Source organism: Ascidiella aspersa, chromosome 6 (genome assembly GCF_963924565.1).
Source record: "Ascidiella aspersa chromosome 6, kaAscAspe10.2, whole genome shotgun sequence".
Classification (NCBI taxonomy): domain Eukaryota; kingdom Metazoa; phylum Chordata; class Ascidiacea; order Phlebobranchia; family Ascidiidae; genus Ascidiella; species Ascidiella aspersa.
The window spans coordinates 21,147,733-21,169,521 of NC_139452.1; the positions used below are offsets into that span (position 1 = coordinate 21,147,733).

The following is a 21,789-nucleotide window of genomic DNA, read 5'->3' on the forward strand; positions in this document are numbered from 1 at the left end:
AAGTTGATACTGCCCTAGCTTATTGGGGAAGGCGGGTCAAAACGGATCCCTGGAGGGACCAAACGGACTCCACCAATAAAAGATAATTAAATTGCTTATTGTGTGAAAATGGCGGATCAAGGATTTTTGTTTAATAGGCGTATGCGAATTGTCAGAGATATTTTTACAAGTTGCCTAACAACGTGACGTCATAATACAAGTAACATGGTGCTTCTAAGAATATAAATAAAAAAATATTTTACAAAGGTAGGACAAAACCAGAAACCTCAAGGGCTTTGCGCAAGTACATTGCATCAATATATAAATGGAGGTATAAATGGTTATGAATAGGTCGTACATAAACTGCCTTATATTTATTTTATTATGCCAGACCAACTCATAAATATTAAAACAATTATCAATCCACCTTTTCTACACCAGATCTAGATCTTAAAGTTTGTGATTTTTGCCTTCCTGCAAAACTGATCTAAACATATAATAATGATTGAGTAGGCTAACACTAATAATATAGGACTACCTTGTGGGGGACCCTTTTGCCCCAACACTATATGCATCGCATAAAAAACGGATTTATTTTAAATCTCTTAACCTAAAAAGTCCAACTGTCTCGGTTTAATAAACATTCCACATTGTACTTATCACAAACAAATAAACTTGATTTTGTTCGTTACAATACCGTTTTTCACAATCGATGTTGACCGTCTATTCTGCTGCAATGTGGTATACTTGATTTAAATGCTACGTAATTATTTTTTGGAGATCAAAAGACTTATTACTTTATTCATCTTTTCGTATAATTTTGGAACTTAAGATTGCAACGATTAACTTATAATCCAAGGGTTAATTGGTAAAACGTTGTCACAGTGCCAACGTCCAAAAGTGTAATTGTAGGCTATTTTATCTAAAATCGAGTCTATTACTTAGTAGCACCTGTTTTTAAAATACCTTGAATTATCCAGTATTTACATTTATTTGCTGAAGTATAACACGGTTTGCGAAAATATATTCCAAAATCATTAAATTCTATTGTGGTGTAACACAAATGTTTACTGGATTCCCATTAGAAAAGGAAAAGCACTTGTATTACATACTGTAAAGAATTTGTCCTATACCAATGCTAGTTAATTACCATAGGACACAGAACTACGAGTAACAAAGATAAACAGGGCATGTAAATTTGCCAAGACAAATTTTATAATAAAAAACATTACAACGCTAAGCATATCCTGAGCATTGCAAAACTAGAATAAAGTGTAGCGTATTTTGCATGTAAGCACGGTTTCAAACAAAATAAGTACAACCAGAAACATTGCAGTTAACACAAACATATAAAGAATATAGAATGAAAAGGGTGCTTCAGTAGAAAATTAAAGGCAAACTAGCTTTATTAGGCTATGTAGTATTTTCTAGAAGTTTTTTTGATAGAAATAATATTTTTTTTTCACAAATGCCACTAACGAACATATAGTAAGATAACATTTATAAAATTAAATTGCTTTTTGGGGTTAAAGAACTACATCGAGGATTTCTCTTAAATGGTTTATGAAAAACATGGTCAAATTCCAGTTGGTTAACATGTTTTAGTGGCTGCTATCTAGACAGTAATAGCGATCAAAAATGGGGGGTAGCATTTCGTTCTGTTTATACTTGGTATGATGCAGTACAAGAGGTCTTGAATTAAAGCAAAATTACGATACAAAGTTTTAAAACTAGCGCAGGATTTACGATTTTTACGGAGGTTAATCGACGTAGTGGAGTACTTTATTCCAGGCCAATTGCGTACAGTCATGAAAATTGAAATAAATAGTGTTATGTTATACATAAATGCCCTTTTGAATTGTTGTATAGCCAGATCACAGTCAACAAAGTATATTTATTTTTCCGCTACCAAGGGGTATTATAATTTAAACACACTTAAATAACAAAAAAGTGTGTTTAGGGGGTGGCTATGTTTTTCTGTAGTACTAAAAAGTGCAGACACAGTTATATAAAGTATACACACCTATATATATATGTACATGTCATCACCACAATATATTTATTTTTTCAGCAGTGGTAAATAATTTAAACCAAATATTAATGAAAAAATACAGTAAAAGCGAAGAATGACAAACTTATCACAAATGTACCATCCTGATTAGAAAAACATAACAGCATATATAGTATACCATTGTATACAAATTCAACTCTCGTAGTTGCATGCTTACAACATGAAAACAACTTTACCTGGTGTGTTTCTGTAATTACTGGTTTCCTAGAACAAATCTTAAGAGATCCAAAATTGTTCCAACAAATTTTCAACATTCAAATTTATTTTTGGCAGTACTTGCTTTCAAATTGGTAAATACTTATATGGGGGGTGACCTACAAATATATATGTACAATATGGACCATGTTCAACAAAATATGGGTGGTAGAAATAATATATATAATCTGGGTAAAAATTGGCGAAAAATGTCAAAAAAATATGTACAAACATCGCTTGGTTTGGAAGACATTGCGATTTTGCTGTTTTGAACAAACGAAAGAAAAATAAAACACTTTCAAAACAGGCTTTTTGTTACTAAATAGTCAACTTTTTACACAATACACAAGCAAATATTCATAAAGTCATTACATATCGTTGTATATTAGGCTCCAAAAAAATATATGTTTTTTTAACACTAAGGCAACATAATTACAAAAGTACAACCGGAGACATTTGTTTTATGACTGAAACAAATTTAAGTAAACAATAATATATGTTGAAAATATATTATCACCGAGAAACATGCTGTGTAATTTATAATTTTTTAAATAAAATATACTCAAATTGATATATTAATATAACAAAAAAGTAATTACAACTTTACACAAAACCTTGTGCAACATTATATTACAACATAGTTGATCGGAATGTGTAACACAACCAACGACTTGATATTTATATTGCATAATTTGTTCATGGTTGGAAGACAATATTATTAATTATTAATAATGTTTAATATTTGTACAACAGATAAACAATGACAATTGACTAAAGCATATTTTTGTTGGCAAAAATTCAAAAGTGTTTTCATAATACACAGATTGCACTTGCCGCTAAAAGATCTGATGTGTTTGTGCTTTAGGTTTGCTTCCACTATAAATTTAACTTTATTAGCATTTTGAATTGGATCCAAGAAGGATGTATAGCTAACATTACAACAAAATGTTCATTATCTACCCAAGTTACTTTGGTGGATTGGTAACACAGGATTGGGCCTTTGGTGGACAGTTGACATATTCTTTTAGCGAAGGGTTCGTCAAATCAGCAGAGTTGATGCATGCGCAACGGGATTCTTTGGCACCAGGGGAATGATAAAGGCGTGGTACCCCAACCCAATCTCTTTCAATTCCACCACTAGAAAAAAAACAGCAAATCTGCATTATTATGTAAATATTTTATGTTTTTGTTAAAAAAGTGTAGATTTATGTCAAGACAAGTGTGCAAAAAAATAATAACAGTGCAGTACTATAGAGCAGTTCTGTGCAAAACACAATATAAGACACATTGCATGAATTGTTGGTATGGTATATATTCTGGAACAACAGATAAATATATATTACTAAGCAGTACTCAATGCTTAGACACAATAAAGTGAAACACGTTGTTTTGTATTTCGCTTAGTTTATATTTTTTTTGTCAGTAGATGTTTAAATTTGAGAAGTTTTTTTAGAAGCAAACCATTGGTTTAGCTCATTGGTGGGCAACTTTGTCTAGCCGCAGGCCAAAACCAAACTAAAAAAGGTTTTCGCTGGCCGTTATATGTTAACTGTGTAGACTTTACGCATCTTATTATAACCGCAACGTCAGTTAATCAAGGATAAAACTAGGGTGTTTTGCAGTTTACACTCAATGGAGGAACAAGACTAAAGCAAAGCGCAAAAAAATATTTGCTTTTTCGTGGTTGAATCAGACAAAAAAATAAGAAGAATGGCCTAGTGCCCAGTTTGTAAAATAGGTGGCGGCTCGCAGGCCGGATGATTTGAGTTGTAAGTTGCCCACCCCTGGTTTACCTATTTGTAATGCAAGTTGCAACCTATATATGTTTTCTTAATACTAGCGGTTCACAGATGACTGTTTGTTGTAAATCATGTATATGTTATTAGTACATAACATTATTTTGTCTCAAAATTGATGTGGCTCTAAAATTAGCCTAACAGTTGCAAAAAATACTTACATGTATTTTTTAACAATAAGGATTAACACCTTTTATAAAAAAGCACAAAACTGTGAAATGAACTGGCAGCCCCGGGTGTATAAAAGTATAAAAGTTGTAAAATAAGATACTGCTAAAAGTACTTTGCTGATTTGCTTAATTTATATAAAGTGTTTTAAGTATATTTTTCTGAAAACATTTTTTATTCGTCTTAAAGAAATAACACAATGATAACTACATTAATTTTGCATAATATTTTTTGAAACTCTGTGGGAAATCATAATTTTAGCAATTAAAAAAAATGACAAAAACAAAAACTTACCTTCGGTTTGAACACCAAACTCTTGAACCTTTTGCAGCTGAATGCTCAGAATTGCAAGGAGGAAACATCTTTTTTTCATCATCCATCTTTTTCTTGCCATCTTTAGCAAGCTCAATTGTTTTATGAGCTTCATGAAGAGCTGCAGTTGGAGTGCCATTTTCATCATAGAAGTTTCCGATTACAGTACCTAAATGTGTTAAAATTTAAAAATGTGTTTTAGGGCTTTAGGCATATAGAGTAGCTTTATCTAAAAGTGATAGCCAGAGTCTTTTGGCACTGCAGGGAGGAAGGTAAAAAAAGCTTACAAAATGTCCTGTCAAAGCCAAGTAAAATTGTAATAATAATAAGGTTTAATGAAAAAAATTCAAAATGGAAATGGAAATAAAGTAAGGCTGCCAATGCAGAAACAGACTTATTCTTGATCACACAACCTTGCCAGTAAAAAATGCTGCATGTCCATATTTTTAGATGACTATATTTCTTGTTATTTGCCTTAATAAATATTTTAATACTAGCTGACTACTCACTGATTAGTCTCTTATTTATTGTCAAAACATGGCAAAGTTAATAGAAACACAACGATTAATATAAAACTACAGAAAAAAACAAAGAATTTGGCCAAAAATTGCTTATCACCAGAAGGATGGTAAGAATCTGGCAACCTGATGTATAGTCTGACTATAGTTTCTGCTTTTATATGTATGGATAAGTTTAAAAATTGGTTTTACTTATTTGCTATCGGTTATAATTATATGCACGTAAGTTTATAAACATAAACTGTTATATTTTGTTTTGCTGTTCATCAGAGGTGGGACATTTAGGGGGTTTAGCAACTTCATTCTTTGCCTCTATGATATACAAGCTTTTTATGGCAAAAAAAAAAAAAAAATTTAACATAGCACAATAAACTAGGATTTAAGTGAAATGAAATGTTATGGCATGTCAAACAAAACTTTATCATAAAAGGCAATTGATAAGCTTGCCAAATTGCATCAGGTTGTTGTACTATACATAAGATGTAGTGTTATACCAAACAAATATGTTAAGTTATAATTTGATGCATGATTTTCACAGCAGTAATAGTACTTGTAGGACATAAAGTAGGCAAAGTTTTACCTAGGTTATGTTTATATATATACTAAAGTAACTTTTATATGTACAATACAGAAATTGTTTTTTAAACTAATATGTACTATGCTGGTATACAAAATACTGACCAACATATTTGTATGTGGTTTCATAAAATCCAGCCCATTCTTCAAAGCCGAGAAATGTGCTTGGGTCCAAACCATCAAGTTTGTCAGTCAAACCTTCATCAGTGAATTCCCCAGTGACAAAACCTCTTGTTCCATCTCTACCTACAAAATACACATGTTTACTTAAAATAAATACTAGCTAAACTTAACAAAAAACAATATTTTTGTGACCCTGTGCGTCCTGCTTATGCAAAAAGAATCACATGTGCATGATAATCTTTTATATATATCATGAGAATGCAAGATAAGCTGGCTTAAGTTGCATTACTTAAAAACTTGCATTTCAATCAGTGATTTTACCCAATATGAAAGGCTATTTGTATTTATATGTCGCTCAATCAGTACAATATCTAAATCTCAGTAAAATCTCTTATTTCCTTCCAACATTCCTAATTTAAACACACCTATTATTAAACTTTTTTACTTTTTTACCTGCAAAAAAAGAATAACCTCCACCAGGGCCATAGTGGTCTTTGCCAGCACTCACATCATACACTTTGCCGAAGAATGCAATGTAGAGGCCTTTGCTACCTTCGCCGCCCCGATAATGTTCCCATAGGTCAGCTTTGGTGAACACTTTACCAGTCTTCTGAATTGACTCTTTAGTATCTGAAGAATCACCTGGTAGTTTATCTGAAATAAATCAGCATGCAATATAAACCAGAAAGACAAGACTACAGTGATGTCCAAATTGGGTCCTTAGTAATGTTTGCAATTCAAGCATAAATTTTTTTTAAACACATAGTAATGAAAATTATGTGTATATGTATTTCAAAATGAGTTGTCAAAGTTCAAATTGCACGGAAAGGCATATTTATGTTAGAATTGATATAATAATATTACTTGACTCACCTGAACCTAAACGTTAACCCTCACCAAAATATTGTTAGCAACATAAACCCCCGGACGATAATGTGGTAGAATTTTAGACAAGCGCCAATGATTTATGATTACAATTTAAAGAAATAATAATATTCTGCATTTAAATTTAAAATACATGTTGTAAATATTAATTCAAGGTGCTTTGCTTAATTTAAAAGGTAATTTAACCGGTCAAAAGTGTTTTACACCAACATAGCTTAAGCATTAAGTATTAACTTTTGTTCTAAAAAGTATCAAACTATAAGTTCCTCAACTTACCTTTCTCAGTTGTAGACTGTCTGTGCATCCATTGCATTACTTGTTTTGGAAGGTACTTTTCTACCGTTTGTAGAGATTTATGAGGAATTAGAAGGTGAATTTGCGGTCCATAATAATAACCGATGCCGATTGAAATTAACAACACAATTACGGAAACCTTTAAACACGACATGGTAGTTGGCAGTGACACTCCTGGGTTAAATTCGGGCCACAGCTCAACAATTGACTTAAATCTCTACAGGGCGACGTCTGGCGGAAATAAAAGGGTCAACGCAATTGATGGAACGTACTAAAGTTAAAATAAATATACCGCACTGACAACTAGTCAAGCCTATTCAAACCACAACTTTTTGTCTCTTTAAATGTCATTACAACTTTGATTTGGGGACTATTATATAGGCTTACCATACGTCCCATTTTTGCCGGAAAATTCCCGATTTTTGTTGTCAACCAACATGTCCCGGTTTTATAGTCTGCCAACATTTTCGTTGTAAATTACATGGATATATGTTTGTATACAGACTTCTTGAAGAAAGTATCCTGAGGCGATTATGTTTATTCACAAATACTTCAATGTTGTTTTGGTTTCCATAAAATACATTATATTAGTTTTATATTGGTGTCTTGATACTTTAGTTGTCCGTACTCTATGATGACGTCACAAAGTTACGCCAAAATGTGACGTGTAGGTAACATCTCAACGTAAATTAATAAAAAGTAACCTGAAGAAAACCACTCAGTTTGTTAATTTTGTTAAAGTTTTAGGTAGATTTTGTTACTTTTAATACAAAAGATACATTACGAAGATGTTACTGATTCTCGTAAAGCGAAAAATCGCCTTAAAATGTTCAAGTTGCCAAAACTTTTTTTTATTTTAGATAGTGCGATGAGACGCACGACCGTTTTGGATTTAAACTATTTGATCAATAAGGGCTAGCGGCTAGGACACTTTGCGTAGTTAACATAGGCAAATGCAGTTCGGGAGGCTATGGCCACGTGTTGCCACCCCAAACCCATTTTTGCAAACAATCGCAATACATTTAGACCGATTTTTACTTAGACATTTCAAGTATTTGACTGCCAACAACAGCACAACAGGCATTTTTAATTACATGGTGTACAACGTCACGTTATGACACATATCTGTGACGTCATAAATCAGTAATTAAAAACCACAGTCCACAGTTCGTGTTTTGATAAAGTTTTTAGTTGGAGGGGTGTTACCTACTTTCAATACAAATTAAAGCTGTATTACAGAAATGCTATCGATTCGCAAAACATAATTTGCAGGGTTTTTTAAAGCCCTTTTTTGCACTATGTGTGCAATGTGGATTTTTAGTCTGAAAACAATTCCGATCACTTTGGCAAGAACCCCTGGTTTAAAGTTTCGTGTGTCCTTCCGCCGACGCATATACCATTCCCTTCGCGCCGAAGATCTTTGGGGTGAATTACTTATCCAAAATCCCGCCAGTGACGTCAATTGGCGCGACGTATCGTCTAGCGCAGTGGTTCACTTTTTTTCTTTCGTGACCCATTTTAGTTTCACAAAATTCTGGGCCCAATAAATTTTTATGAAAGAACAAACTATAAAAAAGGTGTAGAACAAAAAATAGAAAAAAAGGTACTTGCTTCTGAACAATAAATTTACATTAATTTTCATTCCCTCTCAATCCTCCCCAATCCATAATTCCTGTAAAATAATGGCCCACTTGTTGAGAACCGCTGAGCTAGCGATTTAAGTCATGAAATGCAGTCGGGCATGTGGCGACTTGCGGCGTCTTATGAACCAAGTTGCAAAATAACATGCACCCAGACAAACAGTGTCCCGTCAGCAGCAACAACCCTCGAAATCTTAGGAATAGCTTTTTCAAACCCCGTATGTTGCTTAAAACCGTCATGGCAGGCGTGCAAACCTTACGACCCGCGGGCTACGTGCGGCTTCAGCAGTTTTTTTAATAAGGTTGACGATCAGGGGCGAGGAGAGGACCACCACTAGGCCATGCCCAACACAAACCAATTGTTTTGCCTGGTTTATCTGTACGACTCTATGTAGGACACGTAAAAAACAGTAGGCCTATCGTAGGCTATAACCAGATTAGGGCGCCGTGCCTAACATGGCATTCGTTTTTTCCTTCCTAATTTTTTTCACTTTGCGTGATTATTTAACGTTTTTTAACGATTATTTAACGTTTTAAAAGCATAACACCAAGAGTTAAAGTAATTCAAATCACGTCACCAGACCATGCCTAAACCGACCTATAATTATTTGCCAAAAATGTGACGTCATCCCTGAAAAAATGATGACCACGCTAAAACATAATTTCTCGGTCATTTGATCCTGATGCACATATGTTGTTTGTCGGTATAAAAAGTTTTACATACCGTACAAATTAACATTTTCTGAAGTTACCCTCTTGACTAAAAAAACAGGAAGTACTGGAAACTTCATGAACCGGATTTGGGCTAAATTTTTTAGAACCGTAACCGAACCTGAACCAATTTTTGTAAGATTTTAAGGAGCCCAACCGGAATTAATCCGAATATTTTGAAAGGACCTGAAACTTAACCGAACCTGTCAAGAAAAGCGGTTCACTCCAGCATTAGGTACGTCACAACTTGCATTTTGCGAAGTTATGCCATGCTTGAAATGTTATAAAAAAATGAATAATGATTAAATAAAACGTCGATTTTTATTTTTCACATATTTTAATAATCAGCTGCTTGTTTTTAATACGTCACGTAACTTTAATTTAATAGAGCTGCAATTCAATATTATTCTTTACATTTATTGACCCACATTTTTAGATTTAAGGCAACCAATATTGTATCCCAACGGAAACTTTATAAACCAGTTTTGAAAATAAATTTAGTCGAACCAGAGCTGAACCGGAACTTTTAAATTGTTCGAAACCGAACCGGATTCCAAAAAAATTCTTGAAGCCGAACCGAACCTGAACCGTAAAATTCAAACGGTTCGACTCCCTGCTAAAAAACGGTACCATATTCTTTGTCCAAAATTTGTTTTGTTTCAAAATAATTGAGTCAGGGATTATTTAATTTAAAAGAATATGCGTCTTTCGGCTGGTGCTAATTTCTGCGAGATTTTTCACATCTTGGTTAGTTTCCATTTATGTAAATAGCCTGTGAAAACATTAACCGTATTTTCGAAAGTTATTTTATAGTGTCAAGTAGGCACATGGGAAAGGCTAACATAACGGAAATTTTTGTACACAGCAATACACCTAACATAACCTATAAAACATTATATTCAAGTATTTTGAGATGTTGGTAAAGGCAGTTTACATGAAAATGCAACACTTTGTTGGGAGTTAAACCAAATGGTGTTATCCATTAACAGCATTAATTATTTTTTTTATTTTAGTTTTTATCAATCATCAAGTGAATAAGGTAAGCGAGAAAAGCTGTTGTAGATAACGTTAGCGACTACAAAATAAACCACAAAGCTAAAGCTTAATTCCATTAATGCTAAGAGTAGTAAACTTATTAATGGTCGCAGCGTAGCAATTGGTACAGAATTTTACAGAAAACTCGGAAAAGGTAAAAAAAAAACATTGTTGTTAGATAACACCGATTTAAGAGGAGCTACCTAACAACAAAAAACTAAACTGACTTTTACAATGTTAATAAATAAAAACTATTTGTGCTTGTAATCCTAGTATTCACAACGTTGTAACGGCACCATTAAACAACACAAGTATGATTGAATAATTCCATAACAACAAATGATGAGCAGAGAATGGAAAGGAGCAGATAATGTAAACACGGCAGCTGCAAAAAAAACGCTGCACACAAACAAAGTTAACAAGATATATACAAAATGTGAAGAATTTTCGTTTTGCAAAAAAAACTGGCATCATTTACAAAATTGCACACAAACCCGAACGCATATGGACATTAAAAGGGACAATATAGTTTGGTTTTCCATACAGATGGTGGGACTTTTCATGTGGCTAATAAAGCAAAACGTATGTTCTACATTTGAAACAGTTCAGGAGTTTGTAAGAATGTGTGTATGGGTGTGCGTATGTATGTATGTATGTATGTGTGCAAAGACACATAAGAACAACAAAACTGTGTTTTCTAAGTTTATGCCTTTAATAAAGTGTACCTGTACGGTAAAGGAAAATTACAAAACATTGTATGTAAGCCTGGCAGGTAACTAATGGAAAATTTTTGACTTCATAAGTCATTCTTCCTTGTCTTTGCCTTTTTTAAAAGTCGGAACTGGAACAGCAGGTAGCCTTGATGTGACAGCTGTTACTCCCCCAGAAACAACAGACACACCTCCAGAGACAGCACCATAGCTTTTGTTTGCAACTGCCTTTGTGGCATTTACACCAACCTCGGCGGTCTACACAAACAAATGAAAAAAAATGGATTTCTCTAAACTTTTAAACTCAGCAAATATCTTTAATTCAGTCAAGAGGATTTTATTCTTTATTCCTGTTTGATTTTTGTTATTCACAAAAAATAAAAATACATATAATTTAAATGGCTATATAAATACTTCATTTGCAAAAAAAGTGCATGTCCATGATCTGACATTAAATCATGGTGAACAATCATAATGCTACAAATTCCATTCGGAAATTTATTTACCTATGATTATTTATATATGTAATTGCACGAATAGCTATAGCTTTACAACCAATACTATTGTTGACACGATAGTTCTATTGGTTTATGATGATTAATATCTGACCGAACAAAACCCATAAAATAAACGCCAACAGTCGATTTTTTACAAAATGAAAAAATAAAAAAATGTGTAACATTTTTGTCACAGTCACAACTATAAAAAAATCAAAACACAAAACATAATACCACATACAGTCTGCATTATTTACATATAGGAGTGTAATATAAAGCATACCTTGGCTACAACAGTGTAGGAAGTATTTGCTACAAGCTTGACAGCGCCAACACCCAAACCAACAGTTCCACCAACGGCGCCTTTTGTTATGTTGACCATTCCACTTCCCATGCGCCAAAACAACCCCCCGCTTGGAGGTGGTGAAACTTTTAAATTAAAAAATGTTATTAATAACAACATTTGCTAAAGTTACCTCAAAAAGTGCAAAATAGAAAATTACAACTTTTCCATAAAAAATCATACAGATATATGATAAAAAAATGCTAGATTACCATTTTCATTGTTATAGTAATCTTCAGAAGAAATTGACTCCATCTGTTTTTTGTCTTCAGACATATCCTACAAGGAAAATAAGAAAAAAATTCGTATTAGAAAAAAATTTAAATAACATATTTTGTAGCGATAATTTCTTTCATATTAAAAATGAATTACAATTAAATCACAAATTTAATTTAGTTAAACATTTATTTGCCAAACTATGTTTAAAACAACACACAAGACTTGTAAAATTAGCATGTATACCTTCATTGTGTGGTGCGGCACCTCCTCACACAAAAACTACAAAAATGTTAATTTACTTCAGAAGGTTTTTTAAACCCGAAACAGCTGTGAGACCAATGAAAAAGACAAAATCTTGTTAAGAACTCTTTCTATTATTATTTCCTTTCATTAAAATAATAAGTGACAGTAAGTTTTTGTGAAATTACATTATTTTAATTTGAAGGTTTAAGTGAACTTTAATATATGTTAACTATTTTCAGGACCATATAGACCAGAGGTTCTTAAACTTTTTGAGACATGCCCCCCTTTTATAATTTAACAAAACTCGTGCCCCACCTTGTTTCAAAATCAAAAAACATAAAGAAGAACTGCAATTTATTTCCAGATAAGTTGCATTAATGGGAAGGATGTAACTGTTTTTTGGATAACAAATGTTTAATTTGAGGATTAGTAGCAGGAAAATATCACTTCGCCTTAATGTTAAGTCATAATTCTTGTTTGTCAATTTGTCCCCCTCCCCCCAGTATAAAAACCACTGATATAGACATTTTAGTAAATCATGACAAACCATGTTTTACATAATTTTTTACTGCTATTTCAGAATCAGCAATTACTTTATGGATATTACAAATATGATATTAGGGCTATAAATGATTATCACAGGATATCTATAGAAATAAATGTTTGCTCAGGGTAACCTTCACTATTACTCCTTAAATAAACACTTTCATTTCCTAAAATAACTGATTTTAGTTAAAAAAGAGTCATGGGCCCTGGTCTAGAATCCTACCGCAACAAACATTATTTAGGCAAGTGCTGGTTAGCATCTGAGTTTGGGTAGGTTTAGCATTAATATTTAATACTACTTGACCGACCCTCACCCAAAACACTAACCAACCTAACCCACGTATTGTGCGTTGCTTTATTAGTTGTTAGCGCCAGCCACAAAATGTACCAAACTAGAATTTTCAATCAGTAAGGTTTGTCTTTAAACTTGCGTTCATGTAACTACATAATTGTTTTGAAAACTGCTTTAACTTTTTATTGGAACTTTTTCATCCTACGTTGGGCAGCTTTGCATTTAACTAACAAAATTATACAGTTTAAAAAAATATGTTATTCTTGGGTAACACTAATTTACGGAATGATAAATGGTCGGAACGCTCACAGTATTATTATTAAATATAATAACACTTGACCCACCTTCACCCAAACGCTAAGCCCCACTCTAACTAAAATATTGTGCGTTGGTTTAATAATTGTTTTAACGGGGTAACATTTAAATTAGTGAGGGTTCCGACCATTCATCATTCCGTAAATTAGTATTACCGTTATTCTTCAATTGCTTTACGGCTTACACGTCTACAAAAGTTGCTATTTTAGAACCGATATATAATGTTACAAGGTGATGTTGACTGGGCCAGTGGTTTTATACCAATTTGTGGTGTCACGTAAATTTCGCGTCGACCTAAACAAATGCTTAAACTGAGAGCTAGTTTGACGGTTAGGTTTTGCTGTTTTGTTGTTGACTAGTTTGCAAGCGCGAAATCGACAATCAGCTGTGTTGTTAAAATCGTAGTAACCCACGTCACAATCAATAGACCGTGGTAATACGTGACCACTTTAAAACTAAAAAGGGATGGCGATAAGCCGAGAAGACAATTAACGCAAATTTTTAACTAAAAAATTATTTAAAAACAGAAATTATAAAAATATTTTATCTTTACAAATTTCATTGTAAGATCGTGTGTATTAGTTGATTCAATGTAACATCAGAGTCCATTAAAATTCACCAAATTTTATCAGGATAGTCCAAAACCCTTTAAAAAAATATTGTGTCTGAAATTCAAACGGAAATAGCTGTCAGTAAAATGAATGTATGCCAGTAATATTTTAGTTGAACTGCATTAAAAAATATGACGGAATGGTCAGGTGAAAAAAGGCACATGGGCCGATAAAATTAGGACACTTTTTTACCAGTACGACGTAGCTGCACAAATTATTCTACCGGATCGACATACCGTCGGCAATTTGTTTAACAGAACGCCGTTGCGGACAATTCCGCCTTCTTTTAACCACTGAACAAACCACAATACTATACTGCCAAAAAGTGCAGTGTGCGGCTCTAACTACTAGAATTATTACATCCAGGGCCGGATTAGGGGTAGGCCTATTTACCAGGGAAGGGCCTAATTTTGCAAACCAAGCTACAAGAAGTAATAAAAATACATAGGCCTACATGAAAAGTTGAAATTATTTACTGCAAAATAACACAAACATAATAAAAAAACATGTAGTAAATGTAATTAGGTGTCATGGACTCATAGTGTAGGGGAGTTGTGGGACCAGTGGGTCACTTTTGACGTTTTTGCATCTGCAGGTTTTATTTTCATCGTAAAATAGGACTTAGAGGTCGTAACGTGAAGTTTAATCTACCCTTCAACATACCACAGCATTTAACTCAAAATGTAAGAAGAGAAAAGTTGAATAAATGCACCTACTTTGTAATTATTTAACAAATCGGTCATTTTAAACTAAACTAACTTAGTTAGTCATTGCAAAGCTTGTTTTTGGACTCAAACAGACAAATTTATAAATAAAGACACAGTTGGGTTTTGCAAACTACGACTTATATAGCTAGAGAGTTATGTCCGTGGCCCCCCAATGACGTCTCCGTGCCCCCCAAGGGACCGAGGGCTGCAGTTGAGAATCCCTGTTCTTGATTCTAGAACAAAATACAAATTCTATTAGATGACATAATTTTACTTTGTTGCCTCAAAAATCGTTTTATTGTTTCAAATCTTTAATATCTATTTTAAATGGAAAGAGGAAAAAAAGATCCCGAGTCACTGGTCCCTATGATTCACTGGCCCCACATCTCCCCTATTACAATGTAGCCTATATTTAAAATAACATTTTCCTTGCCTTACCGCGATAGCATACACTCTAAAAAAAATCGTAATTTTTACTTAAAAATCGCCGTATTTATTTACGGTTCCCAACCGTAAGCACAATTTACGTTAATATTACCCGTTAATCGAGCATGTTTTTCTCGATCCCGACAGGCAGCCAATCACAAGCCTCGAAATCATTTTTTTCTTTTCTCTTAACGATTTGTGCGACTTAGAGAGTGTCAGCTGCGACACGACAGTTTTTACATTTGCTTAGGAAAGGCATTTGCGTCTAATTTAACAGCGCTTTTATCGTATGAAAATAAAGTTAACATTTATTTCCACTAATTTGATTATGATTGCCATTCAACATAAGGTAGGTGTGGCTGTGACATTAGTAAGCCGCTGACAAACAGACATTCATGACATGGTGGTTTGTGTTGACAGCAAGGTATTGGGTTAAGTAATTAGAACTGAAAGAGTACAATGTAAGTGTTTAAGTTCAAATTACAATAGGATATTTACTATAATACTAAGATGTTAATGCTATTTGTTTTTTCAATATGCAGTCTTATATAAAAATGTCAGATATTGGTAGTTTTGAATGTTAATTGGAAATTTGTAAAGCAAAATTTGGTTCAATGAAACAAGTTATTCAACACTTAAAGCAGCATCTTCGAAAAGGATATAAAATTCGCTGTCCTATGCAAAACTGTACCAAGCAATATACAGACCTTTCTTCATTTTCTTCACACTTCTCGATGCCATCAAAACACCAATATACTGGACGCTTTTACAAATGAGGTGAGGACTAAAATAATTATGTATGATTGTTGTCGTGCAAGATTTAACAACAGAAAATATATGGCAGACAGAATGCTGAAAAACTACCAATCTCAAAATTGTGTTATTGACATTACCCACAGTAGAACTTGATTCATTGGTTGTACAGTGTGTGGCCAACCAAGTAATTCTGTCCATCCACACACAATTATTTTCATAAAATGTTAATTGTGTGCAACAAACTTTGCCGAAAAACACCAACCAAAATGGGTTACAGTTTGATACATAATATGATAAGAGAAACATTTACGGTAAAGTGATGTAAAAATACGTTAGGGTTCGTAAAAACTGCTGCCAGTGTTTTTTACTGTAAAATGTTTTAACAGTGTACGTATAGGCTGGTTCACACTAAATCTGTTTTACTTCTAGCGTTAGCGTCTGGCGCAAAGCGCTAGCGTCGTCCAGTTCACACTAGAGGGTTGCCAGCGTTACGGCAAACCGAAAGCGTCAAAGTTGAACTGTTTCAACTTCCGCAACCGAAATTTTGAAAACGTTTTACGTTAACGCCAGACGCGTCTGTAGTGCGAACCAACCTCATGAATGATGTCATCGACATTCTATACTCAACATCACTATATCTATGCTTGAAAAGGACTCCAGCCAAAAAACCGAAATAAGAACAACATCAACGTAAATAAAACACACTTCTGATTAGGACCAAAATAGGACCAATACCTAATAGTCGCAGTACCGTCTAAAATTTGAAGTCCAAAACCCGTCAGAATAAGACCTAAATGACCAAAATCGGACCTAAACAACACTTTACCTAACCTCAAAACTCCCCTAAGTACATCACTAACTCCCGTAATAATTTTAACCCCTACCCATTTTCTAACCCCACCAATTACCAACTACTGTAGCGGTACTGGAACTGTGTCACTATCAGCCTTATAAAAATTTAACTCTAAAAAATTGAGGGCCATCTTTTTCCAGGGCCTAAGGCTATAGCCTTATTAGCCTATTGGTTAATCCGTCCCTGATCACATCTAATACTATTTAAACTTAACTATAGTTTTTTTGTATGTTTGGACCATTCGACATACTGCGTGCAATTCATGCGACAGACATGCAGTACTGTGCAGGTACCTGACCCCAACAAAAGCAAAAAAGTCTTACACAACATGACATATGACGTGCGACATCCTGACAGACGTATGTATACTGTTAGACGATCTATACAGCCATTCAACCAGCTTCTTCAGAAAATGCTATAAATACACTTTGTTTGAGACAGCTTAAGTTAAACTATAAGTATAGGGCCGTTGGTTTGATTTACAAAACGCTTTATTACCAACGAAAAATCCTGGCCACAATATAGAGAAACCCTGTAAAAGCATTCCGATAAAGTAATTTTTGTGAAAAACAAGTTATAGACTTAGGCTACAGCCCATTCAAAAGGGCAGTTTTGTACATAATTCTCATCAACCCCACTCAGAAATTATTCCCAGAACCGAAAAAAAAACTAAGTTTGGAAAAAAATGCGCAGTGGCAAATTGATAATGTCCTGGAATAGATAAAGCCGTGATTAGGTCTAGGATATTTATAGGATTTTTAGGTTAAGTATATAATTCCAGAATTTCTGCTCAGATCTGTATTTGGTTTCGTGCTTAACCAGTTTCTAAAATTAGATAGCATTTTTAGAAAAGTTTTTGTATCTAAGTATTTCTAAATTCCAAAAGGGTCATTTCTGTTATTTTTTACACACCAATAAACGATAAATTGTACATAAAAAGGCAAGCAGCATGACAAAATAGAAATACATCACAGATTTCGGCGCCCGCTATTCGGCGGTAGAAAGCGATGATTACAAATTATAACTTTTTAAAATATGTCCAATAGCTCAAAAGGCAGAACTGTGAACTAATTAAGTCACATTTGCATAAGTAGCCTACGGACGCATCCGCCAGCGTTGCAATGACTTAATTCATTGACTTTAAATTGACTTCAGTGCACTTACGTTACTTTTTATAAATTATTTGACTTATGTGACAAACGATTTAGCTTGGGCTTAAGTCATTAAGTCAATTGACTTGGGTTATAAATGAGTGTTTTCATTTAACATTATTATATGAAATTGGCCTATGTATTTCGAGTTTTGCATTTGAAATAATTAGATTGCTGTTGTTTTATTTTTGTACAAGTTGTTTTATTTTTGTATTTCTACTTGACTTATTGCTCATAATATAATAAGACGGGTTGACTAATTTTTATAGTTTTTCGTTATATTGTGATATTAGTAATTTGACCTGCAGATAAATCGCTCTAATAATGACTTGACTTGTTATTTTTTTCAATAAACTTTGCTTGGATTCAAGTTATTTTACAAATGACGGCCTAAAAGAGACTTAATGCATTTCAAAACGACTTGTTTACAAACTGGCATCCGTTATCGAACATGAATCATTTTAAAGTGGCACAGTCAAAACTTTGCGGTTGGAGATGTTGTGGTATCGATTGTCTTTTTCGCAAAGCAGGATCCAAGCTCACCAACTGCTGCACATATCCTATTGGAATTTCGAGGAGTCAGTCTAAACCAGGGATGTCCAACCTGCGGCCCGCCTGATGTTTACATGCGGCCCACCACTTATTCTCAATTTCAGTAGCCTTTATTTAAAACAATTGTTTATACCATTATTAAAATGTGCAAAACGCGCAGTATTTGATGTAGACCTAATTTAAGATGTTTTCTGAGACTATAATCGAGTCTAATGTCACATTTCAACATCTATCGAACACTTGAGCACGCATCATTGTTAAGCAACATGTGTGTTTTTTTTTAATGTGTGTGTTTTGCGGACCGTTTTAAGGAAATAAATGGTGTCGTACCATGGCATGATACGGCATGTTAACTCAATTTTTCGCGTTTCGTACAATTAGAACTTCCCTTTCCCGGGGTTAATTCTTGCGTATTCGCACAAGTTCTATCTGGAATAGCGGGTGTTTATAAGTAAAGATGTTTTAGGACATCACGATATGACGTAACTTATGACGTCACCCCTTTAATTTAATGGGATTTGCGGCCCATCGAAATGTTTAAAGTGGCAATGCGGCCCATTTTGCTAAAAGGTTGGACATCCCTGGTCTAAACTGTGCGATATGGTTACCAGTACTCGCTAAGTAAGACATCAGGCGGGCAAACCGGGGTTCTGCTTTGTGTGAAATTACTTGTGGTTACCATTTTTCCAGGGAATGATGTTAAATAATCCTATCATCCTACCTTTCAACGTCTAATGCGGTAATTTATTAAAACCTGTGCTTCGATCTCAACCTTTTTTAGCGGCGGCTCAAATATTAAGCGTATGGTATAAGAGTGAACCTTTGGCGACCCCATTCTCTTTACTACCTTTTCCAAGCAATTAAACAAAATGCCACAATAAGACAATAACATTACCAAACTCAAATTTATTTAATTTGAAACATGTACGACAACCACCGAATGGCTTTTTGGCTAAAATTTCGGTAAGAACTTGTTCAATTGCATGTTTTTCGTTAACAGGTAAATATATGGTTATAAGCACAAACAAGAGAAAAGACTATCGTTTTCTTTTTGCGTTGGAAGCTGGAGAATTAGGCACCGAAAGGTATTTCGAAGTGTTACGATAAAATGTTTCGTCTGTTTCAGTTATTTGTAAAATCTTTTAGTTGTAAGTCGTACAACCGAATTAGTTTGTCATAGTTGAGTTGAGACTAACCATTGTTTATCTCAGCGTTTCTCAACCGGTGCGCCGCGGCGCACTGGTGCGCCATGGAAGGCTGCTTGGTGCGCCGCGAGCGAAAAGAAAAAATGTCGAAATCATTCCAAAATTAATCGGAATAAGACTTAACGGGCAAAAATACGTTTTTATTCTCAAAGGCTGGAAGTCCCTTTAAAGATATGCAACTATAAAACCCATATAATATAAAAATGCAAACAATTTAAGAGAAATATCGGTACACCTCAAAAATTTCGCGTTTCCTTCGCTCGCAAGGTGCGCCGCCACGTGTTCATACGTTTCTAGGTGCGCCCCTAAGTAAAAAAGGTTAAGAAACACTGGTTTATCTGCTTATAACCAAGTAGATCCGCTCACAACCTTTTTTCAATTATATATATTTTTAATCAAACCACGCTTCTTCGTCTTATGATATCAACTAATTTTAGTTTGGAAAGGGATCTGTTTTTAAGAGACAAACGATGTGCGCTTCTAACTCACAATATCAAACATCTTTTATCATCATCTGAGGAAATTCTACGACAATTATAATCCGTTTTAAATGCCATTGATTTTTAGTGAATTTCATGTAGGTTAAAAAACACAAACCAACTTCGAGTGTGTCGGTCGAACACAGGAATCCTTTGGTTGTTATTATTCGTTACTTCAATTTCAAAGCACCTATTGTAAACAAGCGGTTTTACCCTTAAAGCCCAACCCTAAATCACAAATACGCCCAATTATCGCTACATTATCTAAAACAGATCATTTTGTGTGTAACTATGTAAATTTGCGTTGCTTGAAAATTCGGCGATTTTCTGTATGATGAAATTTTTTTGGAAACTTCAGTGGAAGAGTATTTTACTCGTCCGTTGATTTATCAAGTTGTTATTTTCCTGCTTATTAAGCTGCAAAGTAATTAAAAGAATATGAAAAGACCACCGAACCGTGTATCTGGCAGCATAGTTGTTGCATATGTATTTTAAGATTGCTTCTGGCCGTGCAAGTGGACTTTTGGGTCTATAAAAACGACCAAACAAATTTCCGAAGTAATCTAAAAATGCTTAATACGATGCTTGTTTGCTATCCAAAGCTTAACGACAAAACGATTTCAGGCAATTACACGTTTCACATGCCTTAACTATAGACTGGTTTGTTTCCAAACACTCAAAGCCCGTTACTCTTGTGACAAAGAAAATCACAGCGTTACGCGAAAATTGGGAAATGATTGAGACGTTGAGCCTACTTTGTGACGTAATAATCCTCCTCTGGTGCGCTAAAGCGACCGTAATCCGAGACTTAAGCACAGGTCATAAAAGGTCAGGCAGCACGCCCAGTGAGCGTCTCTCATACCAACGTCGATAATAATAGGGAAATAATTACGGACTGAAAGGTGTTAATTTGCCTGCTGCGGTTCTGGCCAGTGTGGGAAGCTCAAAATATAGGCCTATTACTTTTATGGGTCTGGTAGTTCATTTATGAAAATAATTGGCTATGTTGAATAAAACATGTTTGAAACTAAACAACACACACACTTCAATAATAAATCAAATAATGAAAGCATTATTTAGGCTACTTATCCTATCTGACTTTGTGTCACTTTTTTTTCGAAATATGTAATTTAAAAAAAATAAATTAAAAAAAAAATATATATGTAACTTAAAATAATGCCTTTGTACTGGTCCTACTGGATACATATTTAATTAACCAGTCACATTTTACATAAACAGGTCTTCCAAATTATCAATATGAAAATGTGCAGACTGCTTTTCAGACACAAACTTTGGCCCGCTGTGAAACGCCGTTTGCTCAAGTAAATCTTTAATGAAAATTTAAAGACGTTATAAAAACCCTCTTGGGAATGCCCACATAGACGGCACAGCAACCGGTTGTAATGTAGCCCACTTTATAAGCCACTTCGCTCCAGCACAAGAAGATAAGTAGCAGGATAAAAGGTTGTAACCAAGCTCTTCTGATTTAACGTATTTTGTAACGCTTTTATGTCTACTTAAACTTGAAAAATATTCCTTTGCAATTTGCTCACACTCTTTACATAAGCATTTTCTCCTTTC

The 21,789-nt window shown here is 34.1% G+C and overlaps 2 protein-coding genes across 4 annotated transcripts; both read right to left on the reverse strand.

Annotated features, from left to right (window-relative positions):
* Positions 1-963: 963 nt before the first annotated feature.
* Positions 964-7,120, reverse strand: LOC146140724 (neuferricin-like). 3 transcript variants are annotated; one of them, XM_083391307.1, is made up of 6 exons: positions 6,900-7,120; positions 6,192-6,392; positions 5,721-5,861; positions 4,504-4,690; positions 3,206-3,382; positions 964-2,364 (listed from the first exon to the last, which is right to left on the reverse strand). In XM_083391307.1, exons 1-5 carry the CDS (start codon positions 7,069-7,071, stop codon positions 3,211-3,213), a joined length of 873 nt encoding a protein of 290 aa, XP_083247433.1. In that variant the 5' UTR covers positions 7,072-7,120; the 3' UTR covers positions 964-2,364; positions 3,206-3,210. The 3 variants fall into 3 exon arrangements, with proteins under 3 accessions (XP_083247433.1, XP_083247434.1, XP_083247432.1); XM_083391308.1 differs by having other exon boundaries at positions 964-3,382; positions 6,192-6,368; XM_083391306.1 differs by having other exon boundaries at positions 964-3,382.
* Positions 7,121-9,997: 2,877 nt separating this feature from the next.
* LOC146140725 (uncharacterized) lies at positions 9,998-12,437 on the reverse strand. The gene is made up of 4 exons (XM_083392013.1): positions 12,316-12,437; positions 12,066-12,132; positions 11,794-11,939; positions 9,998-11,271 (listed from the first exon to the last, which is right to left on the reverse strand). The coding sequence occupies exons 1-4, from the start codon at positions 12,319-12,321 to the stop codon at positions 11,107-11,109; spliced, it is 384 nt and encodes a 127-aa protein (XP_083248139.1). The 5' UTR covers positions 12,322-12,437; the 3' UTR covers positions 9,998-11,106.
* Positions 12,438-21,789: the final 9,352 nt, after the last annotated feature.